This window comes from Caretta caretta, chromosome 6, assembly GCF_965140235.1.
Source record: "Caretta caretta isolate rCarCar2 chromosome 6, rCarCar1.hap1, whole genome shotgun sequence".
In the NCBI taxonomy this organism is placed as follows: domain Eukaryota; kingdom Metazoa; phylum Chordata; order Testudines; family Cheloniidae; genus Caretta; species Caretta caretta.
In genome coordinates, this window is record NC_134211.1 from 13,065,215 (window position 1) to 13,083,042 (window position 17,828).

A 17,828-nucleotide genomic window follows, 5' to 3' on the forward strand; every position below is an offset into this window, starting at 1 on the left:
CCGGCTACTCCAGCTCCAGCCTCTGCCAGCAGGGGGCGCTTCAGGGAGCGGGGTGGGGGCGCTGCCCCACAAACACACTCCCCGTGGCCTCAGGTTCCCCTCCCCCTTCACCCGCATGCTGCCTGCTGCATCAGCCCTGTCAGGTGCAAAAGGAAATGACAGCAAAGAGGAAATAAGTTTGCAGCGCCCGTGGGGAGCGCGCTGGACTGAGGTGTTGGCAAGGGACGGATGCACGACCGTGCCACTTGGGCACTGCTCCACTGGGAACGGCCCCAGCACAGAGCACGAGCTAAGGGGATTGGGCACATTGAAGGTGAGTGGGAACGAGGGAATGGAGCATGGGGAGGGCTTCTTGGGGACAATGTGGGGACATTGCCTAGGAACCCCCCTGAGCTGTGCCAGGGGGCCAAACTTGGAGACCAGGGCTGCACAAAGTCACCCCCGGGATAGACACAAGAGAATTGGGGTGGGGGGCTCTGTGTGAGGGTGTTACGCTCCCTGCCCAGAAACCAGGCCCCCGTGGGTTCCTCCCCCCAGTACACAGGGCAGACTCTGGGGGAGAGGGGATGAGGGGCACCAGGGGGCAGACCCTGGGGGAGATGGGGGTGCAGGGCCCTGGGCAGGTCAGACCCTGGGGATGTCTCCTGGGGTGTTGGGTTCAGGGCTGGCCATGCTGGGCGCTCACTGCAGGCCCCTCTCCCTGCCCTCTCTCCCTCTGCAGGGTGCTGGGCTCGCAGGCATGGCGTCCGGCCCCATGTCCTCTGCTGACTCCTCCAGCCTCAGTACCCCGGAGGAGCTGTTGGACACCTTCGACTCAGCCCTTGGGCGCCATGATGACTCCAGCTCGCTGGGCTCCGACTCTGAGCTGAACGGGGCTGCCCCCTATCGCCAGACCGACCGCTATGGCTTCCTTGGGGCCAGTGGCGCCCAGGATGGGTGAGTGGGGCAGGCCTGGGCATTGGAGTGCTCAAAGTGGGCATTGCAGAGGGGTGCTGCAAAAGGCACTCCTGTGTCCCCTGGGGGTGAGCACGCTGCATGGCTGACCTGGATGCCTGGGTCCCATTCCTCGTCCTGATCTCTTCCTCCCTGGAACCATCATGGGTGCTGGGCTGATACCCACCTGAGCTTTGAGCCTGGATCCAGCATCTCCCCAGTCTGTGAGCTGAGGATATGGGGTGCTCAGGCCCATAGAACGGACATACACAGAGGAGCTGAGCCCCTGGCCTGGGGACTGGGGAATCAGCCCACATCCAAGAGGAGCAGCTTGTGGTTGTGGCCCTGCCCCCCACCTCTCTCCTAGTCCTGCTGCCCCCTGGGGGGTGGGGCAGAAGCAGGGAAGAGGTGGAGTTTGGGGAACGAGGGTCTCAGAAACTGGGAGAGAGAACAGTTTGGGACTCTTGCATCAGGGCCCTGTGCACCAGCCCCACCTCCCTAACAGCCGGATGTAGGGGAGCCCCCGACCCAGGGAATATGTCGGGGATGCCCTCTGGGGTCTCCACACCCAAGGTGCTAGTGAGGGCAGGCCCTCTGCTGGGGAGGCACAACGGTCCCTGGGCACCCTGGTTCACTCTCTGTACCTTCCCCCAGCTGGGGAATCACGAGTGGGTGTACAGCCCCAAAGCTGGATCCAGGTAGAGTCGGCTCAGGCCATCAGCCTCATGGCTGGGTCAGCTGAGGTTGCGGGAGCTTTCGGGGTAGGGTTTGGAAGAGCCCATGCCACCCTGGTGCCAGTGTGCCATGCTGCTGCCCCGCTTCCTGCAGCAGAGTGTCCTGTGTGCCCTCCTTCCTAGAGGCAGCCCCAGCCCCATAACTGTCTACGTCTACAATCACAATAACACCTAGCTCTTCCAGAGCACCTGCCATCCCATGATGGGAGAGGTGCGGGGGTGGTGTCCTACTCCCCATTGTACAGATGGGGAAACTGAGGCACCAAGCAGGGCAGGTGACCTGCCCCAGCTCACACAGCCAGCACTGACTGCAAAGTGCTGCAGGGTGAAAGATGCTATGTTACTATAACATCCTCTCCTGCTTCCCTGGGACCTGGATTATTGGGGTGTCTCCCTGGACACTGGGCTAGCTGATGGTGATAACAAATGTGAGGGCTAAGCTTAGCTAGTGCCAAGGGGTTTAGTGGTGATTATCCAGCATGGCAAGGCTAAGGTCTGTTTGGTTGTTGTTTTAATGCACAGTGTGCTAAAGGCAGATGACAGGGTGGGGTTTTCTAACTACCTGCTCAGTCAGGATTCCAAGGTTCTCCCTTGGGGGAGGGGGGCATGTTTAAGTAGGGTCTAACCAAACAGATCCCAGTTCTGAAATCTGCAAGGTGCGCCTGCAAAGGAGCAGAGCTCAGGAACACCAGAGATGGAAGCTCTGTCTTTGGAGGGGATTTTCCCTCCCCTTCCTTACTGTTCGTTACAAAAACCGTAGGAAATGAAATGCAAACTATGACATCAATGCAACACGCGGAGGCATGGGAAGGCTCCTGGATCCCTGGCTGGAAGGCCAGAAGGGGCTGTTCTGATCATCTAGTCCAGTGGTTTTCAACTTTTTTCATTTGCAGACCCCAAAAAAATTTCAAATGGAGGGTGCAGGCCCCTTTGGAAATCTTAGACATGATCTGCAGACCCCACCCATGATCTGCAGACCACAGGCTGAAAACCACTGGTCTAGTCTGATCTCCTGTGGAGCCCAGGGGTGACTCCTCCACTGATCCCAGAACTTGTGATGAGCTCGAGCGGGTCTTTAGAGATGTCCCCTCTGGACTGCCAGGCACCAAGGCCTGGAGAATGCTCCGGCCCTGGGGGAAGCTGGGGAACTCTGCCCCATTCCCATGCCATGATCCTGCAGAGGACATGAGCTCAGAAGCTGTGGTTTTCTTCCTAACTACTCACACCTGTCCATGGCCCTTTTCTTTCTTTGGGTTCTGGGGGTGGGGCGTGTGCTAATGACGGGTGTGAGGCCCATGTCAGCCCCAGAGAAGAGCTCTGGCCCCTCACCCCTCTGGGAAGGGCTCTGAGCACTGTGAGTGCTGGGCCAAGGGAGGGGAGCACCCTGGACCCCTCGACCCGCATGAACTAACTTCCTGTTTCAGCAGCTCATGGCTCAGCCACATCCTGTCCCTGTCTCCATGGTGATGTGCACACCGTGCTTGCAGCAGTGTGCGGTCAGGGACGTCAGTGCCCCAGCCTCTCCCACCCCCACCTCACCCCGCCGAGCGGCTCAGGGTGTGAACGGGCCCAGGAGAGAAGAGAGAACAGCCCTGTTCAGCCCCACACCTGTTTTCCCTGGGATCCTTTCCTACAGCCTTGCCCTGGGGATCCACTCTGTGCTGCTGGGAAGGTTGCATGTGGTGGGGCTGCCAACCTGCCCCCGAAGGCAATTCCCCTGCCCAACAGACCTGTCACTGCCCACACCCGTGTCCTGATAAAGAGTATGAGAGTGAAGCTCTGTGGGTTAAAACACTGATAGTCTTACTCCCTCTTTATTCAGTGTTTATTTGCTCATTATTCAGTATTTGCTCGCTCATTACTCAGTGTTTACTTGGTCATTACTCAATGTTTATTTGCTCATTACTCAGTGTTTACATGGACATTACTCGGTGTTTATTCGCTCATTGCTCGGTGTTTATGTGGACATTACTCAATGTTTACTCACTCATTGGTGTTTATATGTGGACATTACTCAATGTTTACTCACTCATTACTCTGTGTTTACACACTCATTACTTGGTGTTTACTCACACATTACTCAGTGTTTATTTACTCATTACTCAGTGTTTACACACTCAATAGTCAGTGTTTACACACTGATTACCCAGTGTTTAGGTGCTCATTACTCATTACAACAAAAATGATTAGGAGTATGGAATAGCTTTTACATGTGAAGAGATTAAAAAGACTGGGACTGTTCAGCTTGAAAAAGAAACGACTAAGGGGGGCTATGGTAGTGGTCTATAAAATCATAACTGGTGTGGAGAAAGTGAATAAGGAAGTGTTATTTATCCCTTCACATAACACAAGAACCCGGGGTCACCCGATGAAATTAACAGGCAGCAGGTTTAAAACAAACAAAAGGAAGTATTTCTTCACACAACACACAGTCAGTCTGTGGAACTCATTGCCAGGGGATGTTGTGATGGCCAAAAGTATAGCTGGGTTCAAGAAATAATTAGATAAGTTCATGGAGAATAGGTCCATCAATTACTTTTAGCCAAGATGGTCAAGGACAAACCCCATGCTCTGGGTGTCCCTAAACCTGTAACTGCCAGATGCTGGGAGTGGATGATATGGGATGGATCACTCAATAATTGCCCTGTTCTGTTCATTCCCTCTGAAATACCTGGCATTGGCCACTCTCAGAAGACAGAATACTGGACTAGAGGGATCATTGGTCTGAGCCAGTATGGCCTCTCTTACATTCTTAGTGTTTACTCACTTGTTACTCCATGTTGTTTACTCACTTGTTACAGCAGCACCACTATAGTGTAGACACGTGCTATGGTGAGGGAAGGCATTTTTCCATTGCTGTAGTAAATCCACCCCCGTCGAGAGGCGGTAGCTAGGCCAATAGAGGAATTCTTCCATCAACCTAGCTGTGTCTGCAGTCAGGGTTAGGTTGACCTAACTATGTTGCACAGGGCATGACATTTTCCACAGTCCTTAGTGATGTAGCTAGGTTGACCTAAGTTTTATATGTAGACCAGGCCTCAGTGTTTACTCGCTTGTTATTCAGTGTTTACTCACTCGTTACTCAGGGTTTACTCGCTTGTTACTCAGGTGTTACATAGGCCCAGATGGAGGGCAGGCAGTTTGTGGCAGGTGCCAGTTCTGCCCTTCTCACAGGCTACAACAACCCTTGAGGCTCAACTAGTGCCTCTGCTGCAGTAGACCGATGGAGCTTTGCACAGAACAGTCAGAGACAGTGCAGCACCTCCCCTCTCCTGTTCTGCCCCTAGGACACCACATCTACCTGGGGCTGCTGCAAGGTGGCACATGAACTGGCAAAGCCAACTTTGCACCTGGACCTAGGGTCCTCTGCATAAAGACTCCCTAGGGCAACAGGGAGTTGAGCCCTTGGCATTTGCTAGGTCATTACTCAGCCATGTTTAGTTGGTTATTATTCAAATGCCACCTGGTGTTTGCTTAGCCATTGCTCAGTATTCAGTTAGTATTTACTCAGTCATTATTCAGGGTTTACTCAGTGGTTATTAAGGCATTGTGTGGTGTTCATTTAGTCATTACTCAGTAGTCAGGGTTTACTAAATTGTTACTAAGTGTTTATTGAGTCATTATTTGGTCTTTACCTGGTCATTACTCATGGTTTACTCAGTTGTTACTTGATCACTCCTTTGCTGCTACTCGGGTTTATGTAGTCATTACCCAAGCATTACTTGATATTTACTCAGATGCTACTCAGCAATTACTTGCTAATGCTCAGTGTTTACTCACTTGTTACTCAGGGATTAGTAAGTATTTACTCAGTCATTACTCACTGATTAGCTGTTAATCATTACTCCTTGCTTACTTGGCCGTTACTCAAACTCATGGTCTCCATGGCAGAGGGAATGCATCCAGATCTGGTTGCTCAGAATGTGCCCCATGAATTTACAAACCCAATAAACAAGAGATCTGTGCTTCTGGTGGGAGTGTGGGGGTTGTGGGGTGTCTCTGAAGCACATGGAGAGTGAAAAGCAATGCTCTGGGTCTCTAAACAATAACAGACGGTTAAGACAATGCTCCCTCAGCATGCAGAATGTGAGGGTGACGCTGGGGGGGAGGTCTATGGCTCATCTGGGGGTAGTGTTGGCAGGGTGATGGTGCTGCCAGCCTGTAGCTGGGGTTAGGCAGGAGAAGGGTCAGAGTTAAGGTGACGTTGGAACATCCTGATTTGCCCAGTGTTTAGTTTTCACATTCCCAGGTGCCACCTCCCCCTGCCCAGCCCCAGGGTAGGGCAGGGGTACAGGGAGCTGAGGCAGCAGTACGCAGAGAGGAAGGATTGGACATGGGGTGGGCAATGAGGAGGCTGTGCTCTCTTCCCAGAGAAGTGCCCCAGGAGGGGAGCCTAGTGCGGCGACTGAATGAGGGAGAAGAGGGGGCACAAGCGAGGAGGAAAGAGGGAATGAAAGAGAGGTAGAAGGGGTGCACCAGGGGGACAAAGAGATGGTAGGAATGGAGGCACAGGGCGAGGAGGAGATGGCCTTTGGCCTGACACCCATTCTCTTCACTAATCCAGCCCGGCCCAGCCCCCAGTAGAGCTCGTCCGGCACCGGGAAAACAGATGGCTGGAGATGACATCACACTGGGAGAAGGCCATGGCCAGGAGGTACAAGAAGGTGAGGAGGAGCCACAGAGAAATCCCAACCCCTCTATGGGGCCACCCCGATTGCCCAGTGGGGCACTCATCCCTCCCATGGAGCACCCCAAAGGGCCCTGCTAATTCCCCCAGGGAGCAACCAGTCTCCCCATAGGGCACCCCAGTGTCCTCCAGTCCCCCAGGGGATTGGCTGCTGCCAGGATTTCCCCCATTACATCTCCTGACAGTGTCATACCACACAGCTGAGCCCCCTGGAGCTAGGGTCTCCCTGCCCCTGAAGCCGGTGTCCCAGGGCCCTGGCTCTGTCTAGTGTCTAGCATGCTGGACCCCCATTCCCTGGCCTCGTCCCATGGGGGGGTGCACTGGGTCCCCTCTCCCTGGCCCTGTCCTGTGGAGGGTTGTGCTGTGGTTGATGCAGTTCTCTGGCTCCAGGTGAAGGTCCTGTGCCGTAAAGGGATCCCCTCATCCATGCGCGCCCGCTGCTGGCCCCTGCTGTGTGGAGGGCAGGCCAGCATGACCCGCAACCAGGGCAAGTACAAGGTAACCAGCTCCTCCCCTCTCCCCTGCCTCCCTTGCAGCTCCCACTCTCCCTCGGCATCCTCTGCCTCCCACCCACCACCTCTGGCCCACCAGCATCCATGCCGATGCCCCCAAGCTCTGAGCCAGCTGCCTCCCACACTTTCACACGCCTGGCTCTAGGCACTGGCTATGCACAAGGCTACCCTGTATTGACTAGCGTGCAGAGAGGATAACATCCCAGCTAGCACTGCTGCTAGGGGAGCGCTCCTTTACCTCTTGCAGCAGGCACCTGCATTGCTGCAGTGGCAGGAGGGGAGCTCTCCGCTCCCCAGGGCCAGAGGGCAGGGGGTTAATATAGAGGGTGAAAGGGCCTGATCTTGTTCTCCCTGACCCTGCTGACTGCCATGGGGTGACTGGCAGGAGAACAGGATCTGGCCCCAGGGTGAGTCATTGTCAGTGTCAGAATATGACGTCTCGAGGCCCAGATCCACTGGATCTGTGCTATGACCCAGCTTATAAACAGTGCTGTGTGGGTACCCCTTCAGTGTACCAGTCTCCCGAGGGGTCCCATTCTTCCTTCAGGGCTGGCCACAAGGCCTTAATGCCTCCAAGATGGAGCTGCTGGACTCCAGCCCTCCTATTTTGTGCTATGAGCTCTGCCCCACGAGTCCCAGCTGAGCCAGACGCCCGGTCAGAGATATTCACCCCCTCCAAGGCCCCGCAGGCACATGGTGCAGGGAGTCCTGAGGGGAGAAGCAGAGGGACAAAAGTTAAGACATCATCTGTCCTGACCAGCACCAGGGCTCCATGAGCCATGCTGCTGCTGTGAGAACTGCAGTTTCCTTTCTCTGTCCGTGTCCCTTTGTCCCTCAGTCCCAGGTGAGAGACTACAACTGATTTCATGTGTTCAGCCTGCTGGGAGCCCTTGCTGATAGGTGGCAGTTCAGTCATTGGGGTTTCCATTGCTCTTGGTTGGTCCCAGCCAGAGCCGAACGACCCACATCCAGTTGCTCTGATGCCCCTTCTGGCCCACACTGCACCTGCAAACACAACCACCATGCCAGGAGCCACTAACAGCCGCCCCAGGCCCTGATCTCCCGCCGCTAACCCTGAGCCCCTGCCTGGGGGATGGAGTGGGGTGGCCCACTTCCTATCGCCATAGTCACCCATTGCCGTGTCACCGTAGGAACTGGAACAGTCACCTGGCGACCCGCAGTGGTTGGAGACCATTGAGAAGGACATCCACCGCCAGTTCCCCTTCCACGAGATGTTCCTGTCACCTGAGGGGCACGGGTAAGGGGGTGGCAGGGGCACAGCCAAGTGCTGGGGGAGCAGAGGGAAAACCCTGCTGGGGCTAATGCTGAGTTGTCCCTGCAGCTGGAGCAGGGTGCTGTGTCCTGCCACCCAGGCCAGGATGATCCTCCTGGCTGGGCAGCGCTGCCCTAGTGGGCCTGTGGTTCCCATTCCAGGCACTTGCCACTGAGTGGTGCTGTCTCCCCACTGACACCAGCTCCCAGCGGCTCCAGCTAAAGAGCAGGGATTGTCCAAGGGGCAGGGGGAATGTGGCTGGGGTCCATGCCATTGAGTTGCGCCGGCTGGGGCACCACTCGGGCATATGAGCCAGAGTCATCCCCCCACACCCGGGCAACCTGCAACTGAATGGTGTCCCCTGGGGAGTGCCCAGCTGGGCAGCAGAGTTACCCCCAAACCCCTGAGGAGAGGAGGAGTGTGTGACCCATCTATCAGTCCCCATCCACACTCCTCCTTCCTTCTATCTATCCCTCCCTCCCTTCCTCCCTCCCTATTCACACTCCTTCCTCCCTCCATCCACATGCACACCTATCCCTCCCTCCCTCTATCCACACATCCACCCAAGAGACTCCCCTCTAGGTATCTATTTAGAGAGTTCTGTATATACGTAGCCTCATGGACTCAGGACACCTGGGTTCTCTTCCCAAAGGTCTGATCTGACATGGGGTGGGGTATGGGTGGTGGCAGGGGATGATACTGGGCTAGATGGGCCCAGTGTTCTGGTCCTGTATGGGGAGGGAGCTCTGCACCGGGCACCCCATGTCCAGGCCCAACTCTAACACCCAGCCCAATCCGTGCAGGCAGCGAGGGCTCCTGCAGCTCCTGAAGGCCTACACTGTGTACCGGCCCCGCGAGGGCTACTGCCAGGCCCAGGGCCCTGTGGCTGCAGTGCTGCTCATGCACATGCCTGCTGAGGTGAGTCATGCTCAGCAGCTACTGGGAACCATGCCCTCCCCCAACTGCACTGCCTCCCCCCCTGCCCTGGCACCTGACCTCACTGCCCTGCCCCTCCTCCACTCCCTGCCCTTCCCCCGCTGCCCAGCATCTGTCCTCACTGCCCTGCCCCTCCCCTACTGCCCTGCCCCTCCCTGCAGGTCACCCGCCCTCACTGTCCTGCCCCTGTACCCATTGCCTTGCCCCACCTCATCCTACTGCCCAGCCCCACCTCACAGGGCACCCACCCCCATTGCCCTGCCCCTGTCCCCACTCTCCTGAACCCACACCAGGCACCTGCCCTCACTGCCCTGCCCCACCCTGTTGAGTACCCACCCCCACTGTTCTGCCTCCCTGTGATATAACCCCATCCACTCATGGGCACTGACTCATGGGCACTGCCCTCCCCCATGGAGCAGCCAGCTCCCATCCCCTCACAAGACACCCTCCCCATCCCCACGGGTCACCAACCCCACTCCCAGCCCTCATTAGCCAGTACCCTCAGGCCCCTTTGCATGCTGGGGCAGCCAGTTCCCCTCTTCCCCACACATGATACACACCTTCCCCCTCACATAAACTCTGTGTTGCTCCCCTGACAGCCCCCTGTGCCTCTCCTCTATTCACCACTGCCCCCGTGTGCTCCGGGGACCCCAACATCCCCCATGACTAATGTCTCTCCCTCCTCTGCAGCAAGCCTTCTGGTGCCTGGTGCAGATCAGTGAGCGCTACCTGCCTGGCTACTACAGCCCCGAGATGGTGAGAAACCCCCTGTGCCCCTCCCCCAGGATGGGAATTCCACAGGGTCATGGACCCTTATAAGATGCAACATAGAGTCAGCAAGGGATGGGGAGGAGCCTGCAGCTGACTGGCCACGCCCTCCCCATCAGGGGGTGCTGGGACACCAGGGATGGGGAGGAGCCTGCAGCTGCCTGGCCTCGCCCTCCCCATCAGGGGGTGCTGGGACACCAGGGATAGGGAGGAGCCTGCAGCTGCCTGGCCTTGCCCTCCCCATCAGGGGGCGCTCGGACACCAGGGAGAGGGAGGATTCCTGCTGTGACACCACGGAGGGGGAGGAACCTGCACTGCCCAGCCCCACCCTCCCCAGCAGGGGGTGCTGTGACACCAGGGAGGAGGAGGAGCCTGCACTGCCAACCCTACCTTCCCCAGCAGGGGAGTAGGAGAGGGCTATGGAGCTGGAGCCTGTATGCTTGGCAGCAGGGTGAGGCTGTGCAGCGGGCAGATCTGATGGGTTCTTGGTTGCCCCCACAGGAGGCAGTTCTGCTAGATGGCGAGGTCTTCATGGCACTGCTGCGGCGCGTCTGCCCCAAGGCCTACAAGCACCTACAGAAGCATGATGTGGGGCCGCTGCTCTACATCACTGAGTGGTTCCTGTGCCTCTACAGCCGCACCCTGCCCTTCCCCACCGTGCTGCGCATCTGGGATGCCTTCCTCAGCGAGGGTGTGTGATACGCTGGCTCAGCCCAGAGCTCCACCAACTGCCAGCCATCCAGCCTGCAGCCAGGGCTGTACTGGGGGCATGGTCCTGCACAATTTATGCTCCCCCACAGCTGAGACATCCTGGCTGCTCTGGACCAGGAGGGGCGGGGCCGGGTCATGTTGTCTTGGTGGTTTCACAGCTCCCCACAAGCCTGCTGCCTGTTTCATGGCTCCACCTTCCCCAGCTCTGCTGACTGCTTCATGGCTCCCACACACACCTTGACTGGCTGTTTCATGGCTCCCCTCCCAGGTCCCCTGGCTGTTTCATGGCTCACCCGGCCACCTCTTGGCTCCCCCTCCCAGAGGCCTTTGACTGTTTCAAGGCTCTCCCCCCACCCCCCCCAGCTCACCTGGCTGTTTCATGGTGTCCCCCACACACAGCTCCCCTGGCTGGTTCATGCCTCCCTGTGTAGGTCCTCCTGGTTGTTTCACATTCTCTCTCTCTCTCACTCACACAGAGCTCCCCTGACAGTTTCATGGCTCCCCCTCCCAGGTGCCTTTAGCTGTTTCATGGCTCCCTCCTAGGTCACCTTGGCTGTTTCAGCCCCTCCTGCCCGCTCGCCCCCATCTCCTGGCTGTTTCAGGGCTGCGCCAGCGCCCCCTACTGCTGGCTTGGGGCCTGACAGCTGCGATCTCCCTGCAGGGGTGAAGGTGCTGTTCCGGGTGGGGCTGGTGCTGGTGCGCCTGGCTCTGGGCTCTTCGGAGAAGCTGCGGGACTGCACGGGCGTGGTGGAGACACTGGAAAAGCTGCGCAGCATCCCGGCCCGCCTGCTGCAGGAGGACACATTCATGGCCGAGGTGAGGCACAAGGCAGGGACCAGGCTGGATTTCTGCTGCAGAGATAGGAACCTTCTCCAGCCTCCAGCACAGCCCCTGGTGGGGCCAGGCCTCCCTCCTCTATTCAACCCACAGGGCCAGGCATCCCCAGCTCCTTCCTCCCCCATTCTCCTGCCCCCTCCCCAACTCAGTCCCTGCAGGGACAGGCCTCCCCAGCTCTGTCCTGCCCCCTTCTTCTGCCCCCTCCCCAACTCAGCTCCCAAGGGCCATGCGTCCCCAGCTTTGACCTCCCCCTCACCCTGCCCTGCCCCTTCCCCAATTCAGTCCCCTGAGAGGCTTACAGCACAGTGCACACTGCTGGGGAGGGAGGGGCTGGGCAGCTGCTTTACAGGCTTTACTTTCCCCCCACCCCCCAGTGTCATAGAATCATAGAATATCAGGGTTGGAAGGGACCTCAGGAGGTCAACTAGTCCAAGCCCCTGCTCAAAGCAGGACCAATCCCCAACTAAATCATCCCAGCCAGGGCTTTGTCAAGCCTGACCTTAAAAACCTCAAAGGAAGGAGATTCTACCACCTCCCTAGGTAACGCATTCCAGTGTTTCACCACCCTCCGAGTGAAAAAGATTTTCCTAATATCCAACCTAAACCTCCCCCACAGCAACTTGAGACCATTACTCCTCGTTCTATCATCTGCTACCACGGAGAACAGTCTAGAGCCATCCTTTTTGGAACCCCCTTTCAGGTAGTTGAAAGCAGCTATCAAATCCCCCCTCATTCTTCTCTTCTGCAGACTAAACAATCCCAGTTCCCTCAGCCTCCCCTCATAAGTCATGTGTTCCACTCCCCTAATCATTTTTGTTGCCCTCCGCTGGACGTTTTCCAATTTTTCCACATCCTTCTTGTAGTGTGGGACCCAAAACTGGACACAGTACTCCAGATGAGGCCTCACCAATGTTGACTCATATCCAGCTTCTCATCTACTGTAACCCCCTAGGTCCTTTTCTGCAGAACTGCTGCCTACTCATTCGGTCCCTAGTCTGTAGCAATGCATGGGATTCTTTCGTCCTAAGTGCAGGACTCTGCACTTGTCCTTGTTGAACCTCATCAGATTTCTTTTGGCCCAATCCTCTAATTTGTCTAGGGCACTCTGTATCCTATCCCTACCCTCCAGCGTATCTACCTCTCCTCCCAGTTTAGTGTCACCTGCAAACTTGCTGAGGGTGCAATCCACACCATCCTCCAGATCATTAATGAAGATATTGAACAAAACCGGCCCCAGGACCGACCCTTGGGGCACTCCACTTGATACCGGCTGCCAACTAGATATGGAGCCATTGATCACTACCCTTTGAGCCTGACAGTCTAGCCAGGTTTCTATCCACCTTATAGTCCATTCATCCAGCCCACACTTCTTTAACTTGCTGGCAAAAATACTGTGGGATACCGTGTCAAAAGCATTACTAAAGTCAAGGAACAACACGTCCACTGCTTTCCCCTCATCCATAGAGCCAGTTATCTCGTCATAGAAGGCAATTAGATTAGTCAGGCATGACTTGCCCTTGGTGAATCCATGCTGACTGTTCCTGATCACTTTCCTCTCGTCTAAGTGCTTCAGAATTGATTCCTTGAGGACCTGCTCCATGATTTTTCCAGGGACTGAGGTGAGGCTGTCTGGCCTGTAGTTCCCAGGATCCTCCTTCTTCCCTTTTTTAAAGATGGGCACTACATTAGCCTTTTTCCAGTTGTCCGGGACCTCCCCCGATCACCAGGAGTTTTCAAAGATAATGGCCAATGGCTCTGCAATTACATCCGCCAACTCCTTTAGCACTCTCTGATGCAGCGCATCCAGTCCCATGGACTTGTGCTCGTCCAGCTTTTCTAAATAGTCCTGAACCACTTCTTTCTCCACAGGGGTCTGGTCACCTCCTCCCCATGCTGTGCTGCCCAGTGCAGTAGTCTGGGAGCTGACCTTGTTCGTGAAGACAGAGGCAAAAGAAGCATTGAGTACATCAGCTTTTTCCACATCCTCTGTCATTAGATTGCCTCCCTCATTCAATAAGAGGCCCACACTTGCCTTGACTTTCTTCTTGTTGCTAACATACCTGAAGAAACCCTTCTTGTTACTCTTAACATCTCTTGCTAGCTGCAACTCCAAGTGTGATTTGGCCTTCCTGATTTCACTCCTGCATGCCCAAACAATATTTTTATACTCCTCCCTGGTCATTTATCCAATCTTCCACTTCTTGTAAGCTTCTTTTTTGCGTTTAAGATCAGCAAGGATTTCACTGTTAAGCCAAGCTGGTCGCCTGCCTTTTTTACTATTCTTTCTACACATCGGGATAGTTTGTCACTGTAACCTCATAAGGATTCTTTAAAATACAGCCAGCTCTGCTGGACTCCTTTCCCCCTCATGTTATTCTTCCAGGGGATCCTGCCCATCAGTTCCCTGAGGGAGTCAAAGTCTGCTTTTCTGAAGTCCAGGGTCCATATTCTGCTGCTCTCCTTTCTTTCCTGTGTCAGGATCCTGAACTCGACAATCTCATGATCACTGCCTCCCAGGTTCCCATCCACTTTTGCTTCCCCTACTAATTCTTATCATAGAATCATAGAATCATAGAATATCAGGGTTGGAAGGGACCTCAGGAGGTCATCTAGTCCAACCCCCTGCTCAAAGCAGGACCAATCTCCAATTAAATCATCCCAGCCAGGGCTTTGTCAAGCCTGACCTTAAAAACTTCTAAGGAAGGAGAGGTTTCAGAGGAACAGCTGTGTCAGTCTGTATTCGCAAAAAGAAAAGGAGTACTTGTGGCACCTTAGAGACTAACCAATTTATTTGAGCATGAGCTTTCGTGAGCTATGAAGTGAGCTGTAGCTCACGAAAGCTCATGCTCAAATAAATTGGTTAGTCTCTAAGGTGCCACAAGTACTCCTTTTCTTTTTAAGGAAGGAGATTCTACCACCTCCCTAGGTAACGCATTCCAGTGTTTCACCACCCTCTTAGTGAAAAAGTTTTTCCTAATATCCAACCTAAACCTCCCTCACTGCAACTTGAGACCATTACTCCTTGTCCTGTCCTCTTCTACCACTGAGAATAGTCTAGAACCATCCTCTCTGGAACCCCCTTTCAGGTAGTTGAAAGCAGCTATCAAATCTCCCCTCATTCTTCTCTTCTGCAGGCTAAACAATCCCAGTTCCCTCAGCCTCTCCTCATAAGTCATGTGTTCCAGACCCCTAATCATTTTTGTTGCCCTTCGCTGGACTCTTTCCAATTTTTCCACATCCTTCTTGTAGTGTGGGGCCCAAAACTGGACACAGTACTCCAGATGAGGCCTCACCAATGTCGAATAGAGGGGGACGATCACGTCCCTCGATATGCTCGCTATGCCCCTACTTATACATCCCAAAATGCCATTGGCCTTCTTGGCAACAAGGGCACACTGCTGACTCATATCCAGCTTCTCGTCCACTGTCACCCCTAGGTCCTTAGCCATTCGGTCCCTAGTCTGTAGCTGTGCATTGGGTTCTTTCGTCCTAAGTGCAGGACCCTGCACTTATCCTTATTGAACCTCATCAGATTTCTTTTGGCCCAATCCTCCAATTTGTCTAGGTCCCTCTGTATCCTATCCCTGCCCTCCAGCGTATCTACCACTCCTCCCAGTTTAGTATCATCCGCAAATTTGCTGAGAGTGCAATCCACACCATCCTCCAGATCATTAATGAAGATATTGAACAAAACCAGCCCCAGGACCGACTCCTGGGGCACTCCACTTGACACCGGCTGCCAACTAGACATGGAGCCATTGATCACTACCCGTTGAGCCTGACAATCTAGCCAACTTTCTACCCACCTAGTCACCCATCATCTAGTCCACTCTCCGCGTTAATACCTGTGGAGAGAACATGAAAACGGTTGCTTACCTGTATCTGCATTGCTGGTACATGGACACTCCCCTTTCTTCTTCTGGAGGTCACATGTTGCCAAATTTCTTCACCACCCTCCTGTCCCCACTGCGCAGCCTGCTCTGAATCTTCAGAACATTGTGTCCGTAGAAGCATATCCTGACATCTGTCCAGGAAATCTTCAGTTTCTCTTATGCAACACAGGGTCGATACTTGTTTCTTCAGACCTTGAACCTTCTCTTCCAATATGGAGACCAACTTGCACTTTGTACAGACAAATTCACTTCTGTCCTGTGGAAGAAAGACGTGCAGGTCACAACAGCTGAACACTCCCCATCCATATTACCTTCCTTCTACGAGCTTCCTCAGAAGTTGTAGTAACTACTCAGAGAAGCCGGCAAGATGGCAAGATGTAAGCCTCAGTGGGCCCTCCCCAGGCGAACGCCCAGGAAAACTCCCTCTGTTCGCCGCTCAGCTGGTTTGCAGCTGACTGGCTTTTTATAACAGTCAGGCCCACTCAAAGTCATGGTGCCCTCTGCTGTTTCTCTTCCCTGCACACACCCAGCTGAGGCTTCTCACCTGTGCACTTGGGGTCTCTTTGCACACGGGGCTCCCCCCAAGACTCAGACCCAATGATGTCCCCCCACTCCCATCTCCTGCAGGTTTACGACGTGGCCGTCTCGGACCGCGATGTGGAGCGCGAGTGCCAAAGCCAGCTAGCCAAGCTATGCAAGGTCCGGCCTGATTTCGGGTACCGCCCAGAGCAGCGCCTGCCCAACGCCAAAGCCGTCTTCGACGCCCAGCAGCTGGAGGATGCGCAGCAGCCCGAGAAGGACAAGCACCCAGCGCCCACATTCCTCATCCCCGAGATTGTGGTGGACCCGCCCCCACCCCTCCTGAAGGAGCAGCGCCGGCTGGAGAAGGAGCGGCTGAAGGAGCAGCGCCGACAGGAGCAGGAGCGGCATCAGCAGGAGGAGGTACAGCGCCGGCAGGAGGAGGCGGCAGCCGAGAAGCAGGCACGGAAGAAGAAGCCCCCAGGCAGGAAGAAACCGGACACGCGTGGCAAGACTTTCCACATGGCTCAGCATCCCATGCTCAGCCCAGCGCAAGGGGGCGGGAAAGGGGAGGAGCCTGGTCCCGCCAAGAGAAACTCTGCCCCTTACCTGGAGACCTATTTCTGAATGGGTAGGGCGGAGCCTGCCCTAGCAAGAGAGACTCCACCTCTCACTGGAGACCTGTTTTGAATGGCAGGGGCGGAGCCTGCCCCACCAAGAGAGGCTCCACCCCCTATTTGCTCAATGGATGGAGAGGAGACAGTGTGGGGCGTCGCGTTGAAGAGGGAAGGGGTCTTGGGCTTAGAGGGTTGAGACCCCCCTGCATCCTGTAGCACCGATCAGCAAGGCCTGATTTTCCCAGTCCCCAGCAGCATTCACACTGTGTGATGGACATGCCCACTGCGATCTGGCCACTGGTGTCAGCAACATGAACAGTCCGGCCCCTGCCTGGGCCTTGCTCACGCACAAGCACTGCCCCTCCATTGGAGACCTGACTGAGGCACACAGCTCCTTACGGGAGAGCCAAGCCCCTGGGTACTGTGGCAGCCACCCTGTGAATACTGCAGCCTATGATTGTAGCGGGGAAGGGGGTCAGATTGAAAACTTAAAGGGAAATGAAACTTCTTTCTGGGGTCCCTCCCCCCCGAGCTGTGGCCAGGATGGGGGGTGGGGCTGATGAGCCACCGCTTGGTAGCTTGTCTGTGTAGATGGTATTAAAAGTTCGTCCTGGGGGCAAAAGCCAATCAGAAGTGTTGAATCAGGAGCCTGTTTGTTCAGGAGACCACAGTGGGAGGAAGGAAATAGCCCCAGCCACCTACGGGCAGGGGCAGGGCAGCTCTTACCTGACAAACAACAGGAATTACTGGGGGAAGGAAATATGCCCTAAGGCAGCCTCCTGGGGATGGGCCAGGGCAGGAATGGCAGGAGACTGATTGATTGATTTTTCATTGTTCTTAAAATCCAAGGGTTTGGGTCTGTGTTCACCTGTACAAATTGGTGAGGATTACTATCAAGCCTTCCCCAGGAAAGGGAGTGTAGGGTTTGGGGCGATATTTTGGGGGAAGACATCTCCAAGTGGGCTCTTTCCGTGTTCTTTGTTTAAAACGCTTGGTGGTGGCAGCATACGGTTCAAGGCCAAGGCAAAGTTTGTACCTTGGGGAAGATTTTAACCTAAGCTGGTAAGAATAAGCTTAGGGGGTCTTTCATGTGGGTCCCCACATCTGTACCCTGAGGATCTCGCAGTGGCTTTCTACGTGGAAGCCAGCTGGGCTAGAAACCTGGATGGCCAGCAGTGAAGGTGCCCTATCCCCGGTGGTGGTCAAATGGGGGTGGGATTAAGGACCTTCCCCCTCCGCCCCACAGATGAGTTGGCCTGTGGAGTCAATGCTAGGTAGCAGCCCAAGGCTGCATGATTCAATGACAGCAGGGCCGGTAATTTTTCCACAAAGGGCAGCCAGTAACCAGCTTAGCCCCCTTGTCAGATTACACTGCCATATATAGACAGGCAGCCACACACCTGCAGGG

General features: G+C 55.3%; 1 protein-coding gene across 1 annotated transcript; it reads left to right on the top strand.

Annotated features, from left to right (window-relative positions):
• Nucleotides 1-5: 5 nt before the first annotated feature.
• On the top strand, nucleotides 6-17,047 carry TBC1D10C (TBC1 domain family member 10C). Its single transcript, XM_048855246.2, has 10 exons — nucleotides 6-313; nucleotides 722-936; nucleotides 6,232-6,331; nucleotides 6,745-6,852; nucleotides 8,018-8,124; nucleotides 8,943-9,057; nucleotides 9,766-9,831; nucleotides 10,345-10,534; nucleotides 11,216-11,370; nucleotides 15,912-17,047. Exons 1-10 carry the CDS (start codon nucleotides 116-118, stop codon nucleotides 16,428-16,430), a joined length of 1,773 nt encoding a protein of 590 aa, XP_048711203.2. The 5' UTR covers nucleotides 6-115; the 3' UTR covers nucleotides 16,431-17,047.
• Nucleotides 17,048-17,828: the final 781 nt, after the last annotated feature.

Bases quoted from the DNA above. Each gene is read 5' to 3' on its own strand.
- TBC1D10C (XM_048855246.2), top strand. From the start codon at position 116: ATGCTGCCTGCTGCATCAGCCCTGTCAGGTGCAAAAGGAAATGACAGC. The intron at 314-721 runs GTGAGTGGGAAC...CTCCCTCTGCAG, and splicing joins GGGGATTGGGCACATTGAAG to GGTGCTGGGCTCGCAGGCAT. The intron at 6,853-8,017 runs GTAACCAGCTCC...GTGTCACCGTAG, and splicing joins GCAACCAGGGCAAGTACAAG to GAACTGGAACAGTCACCTGG.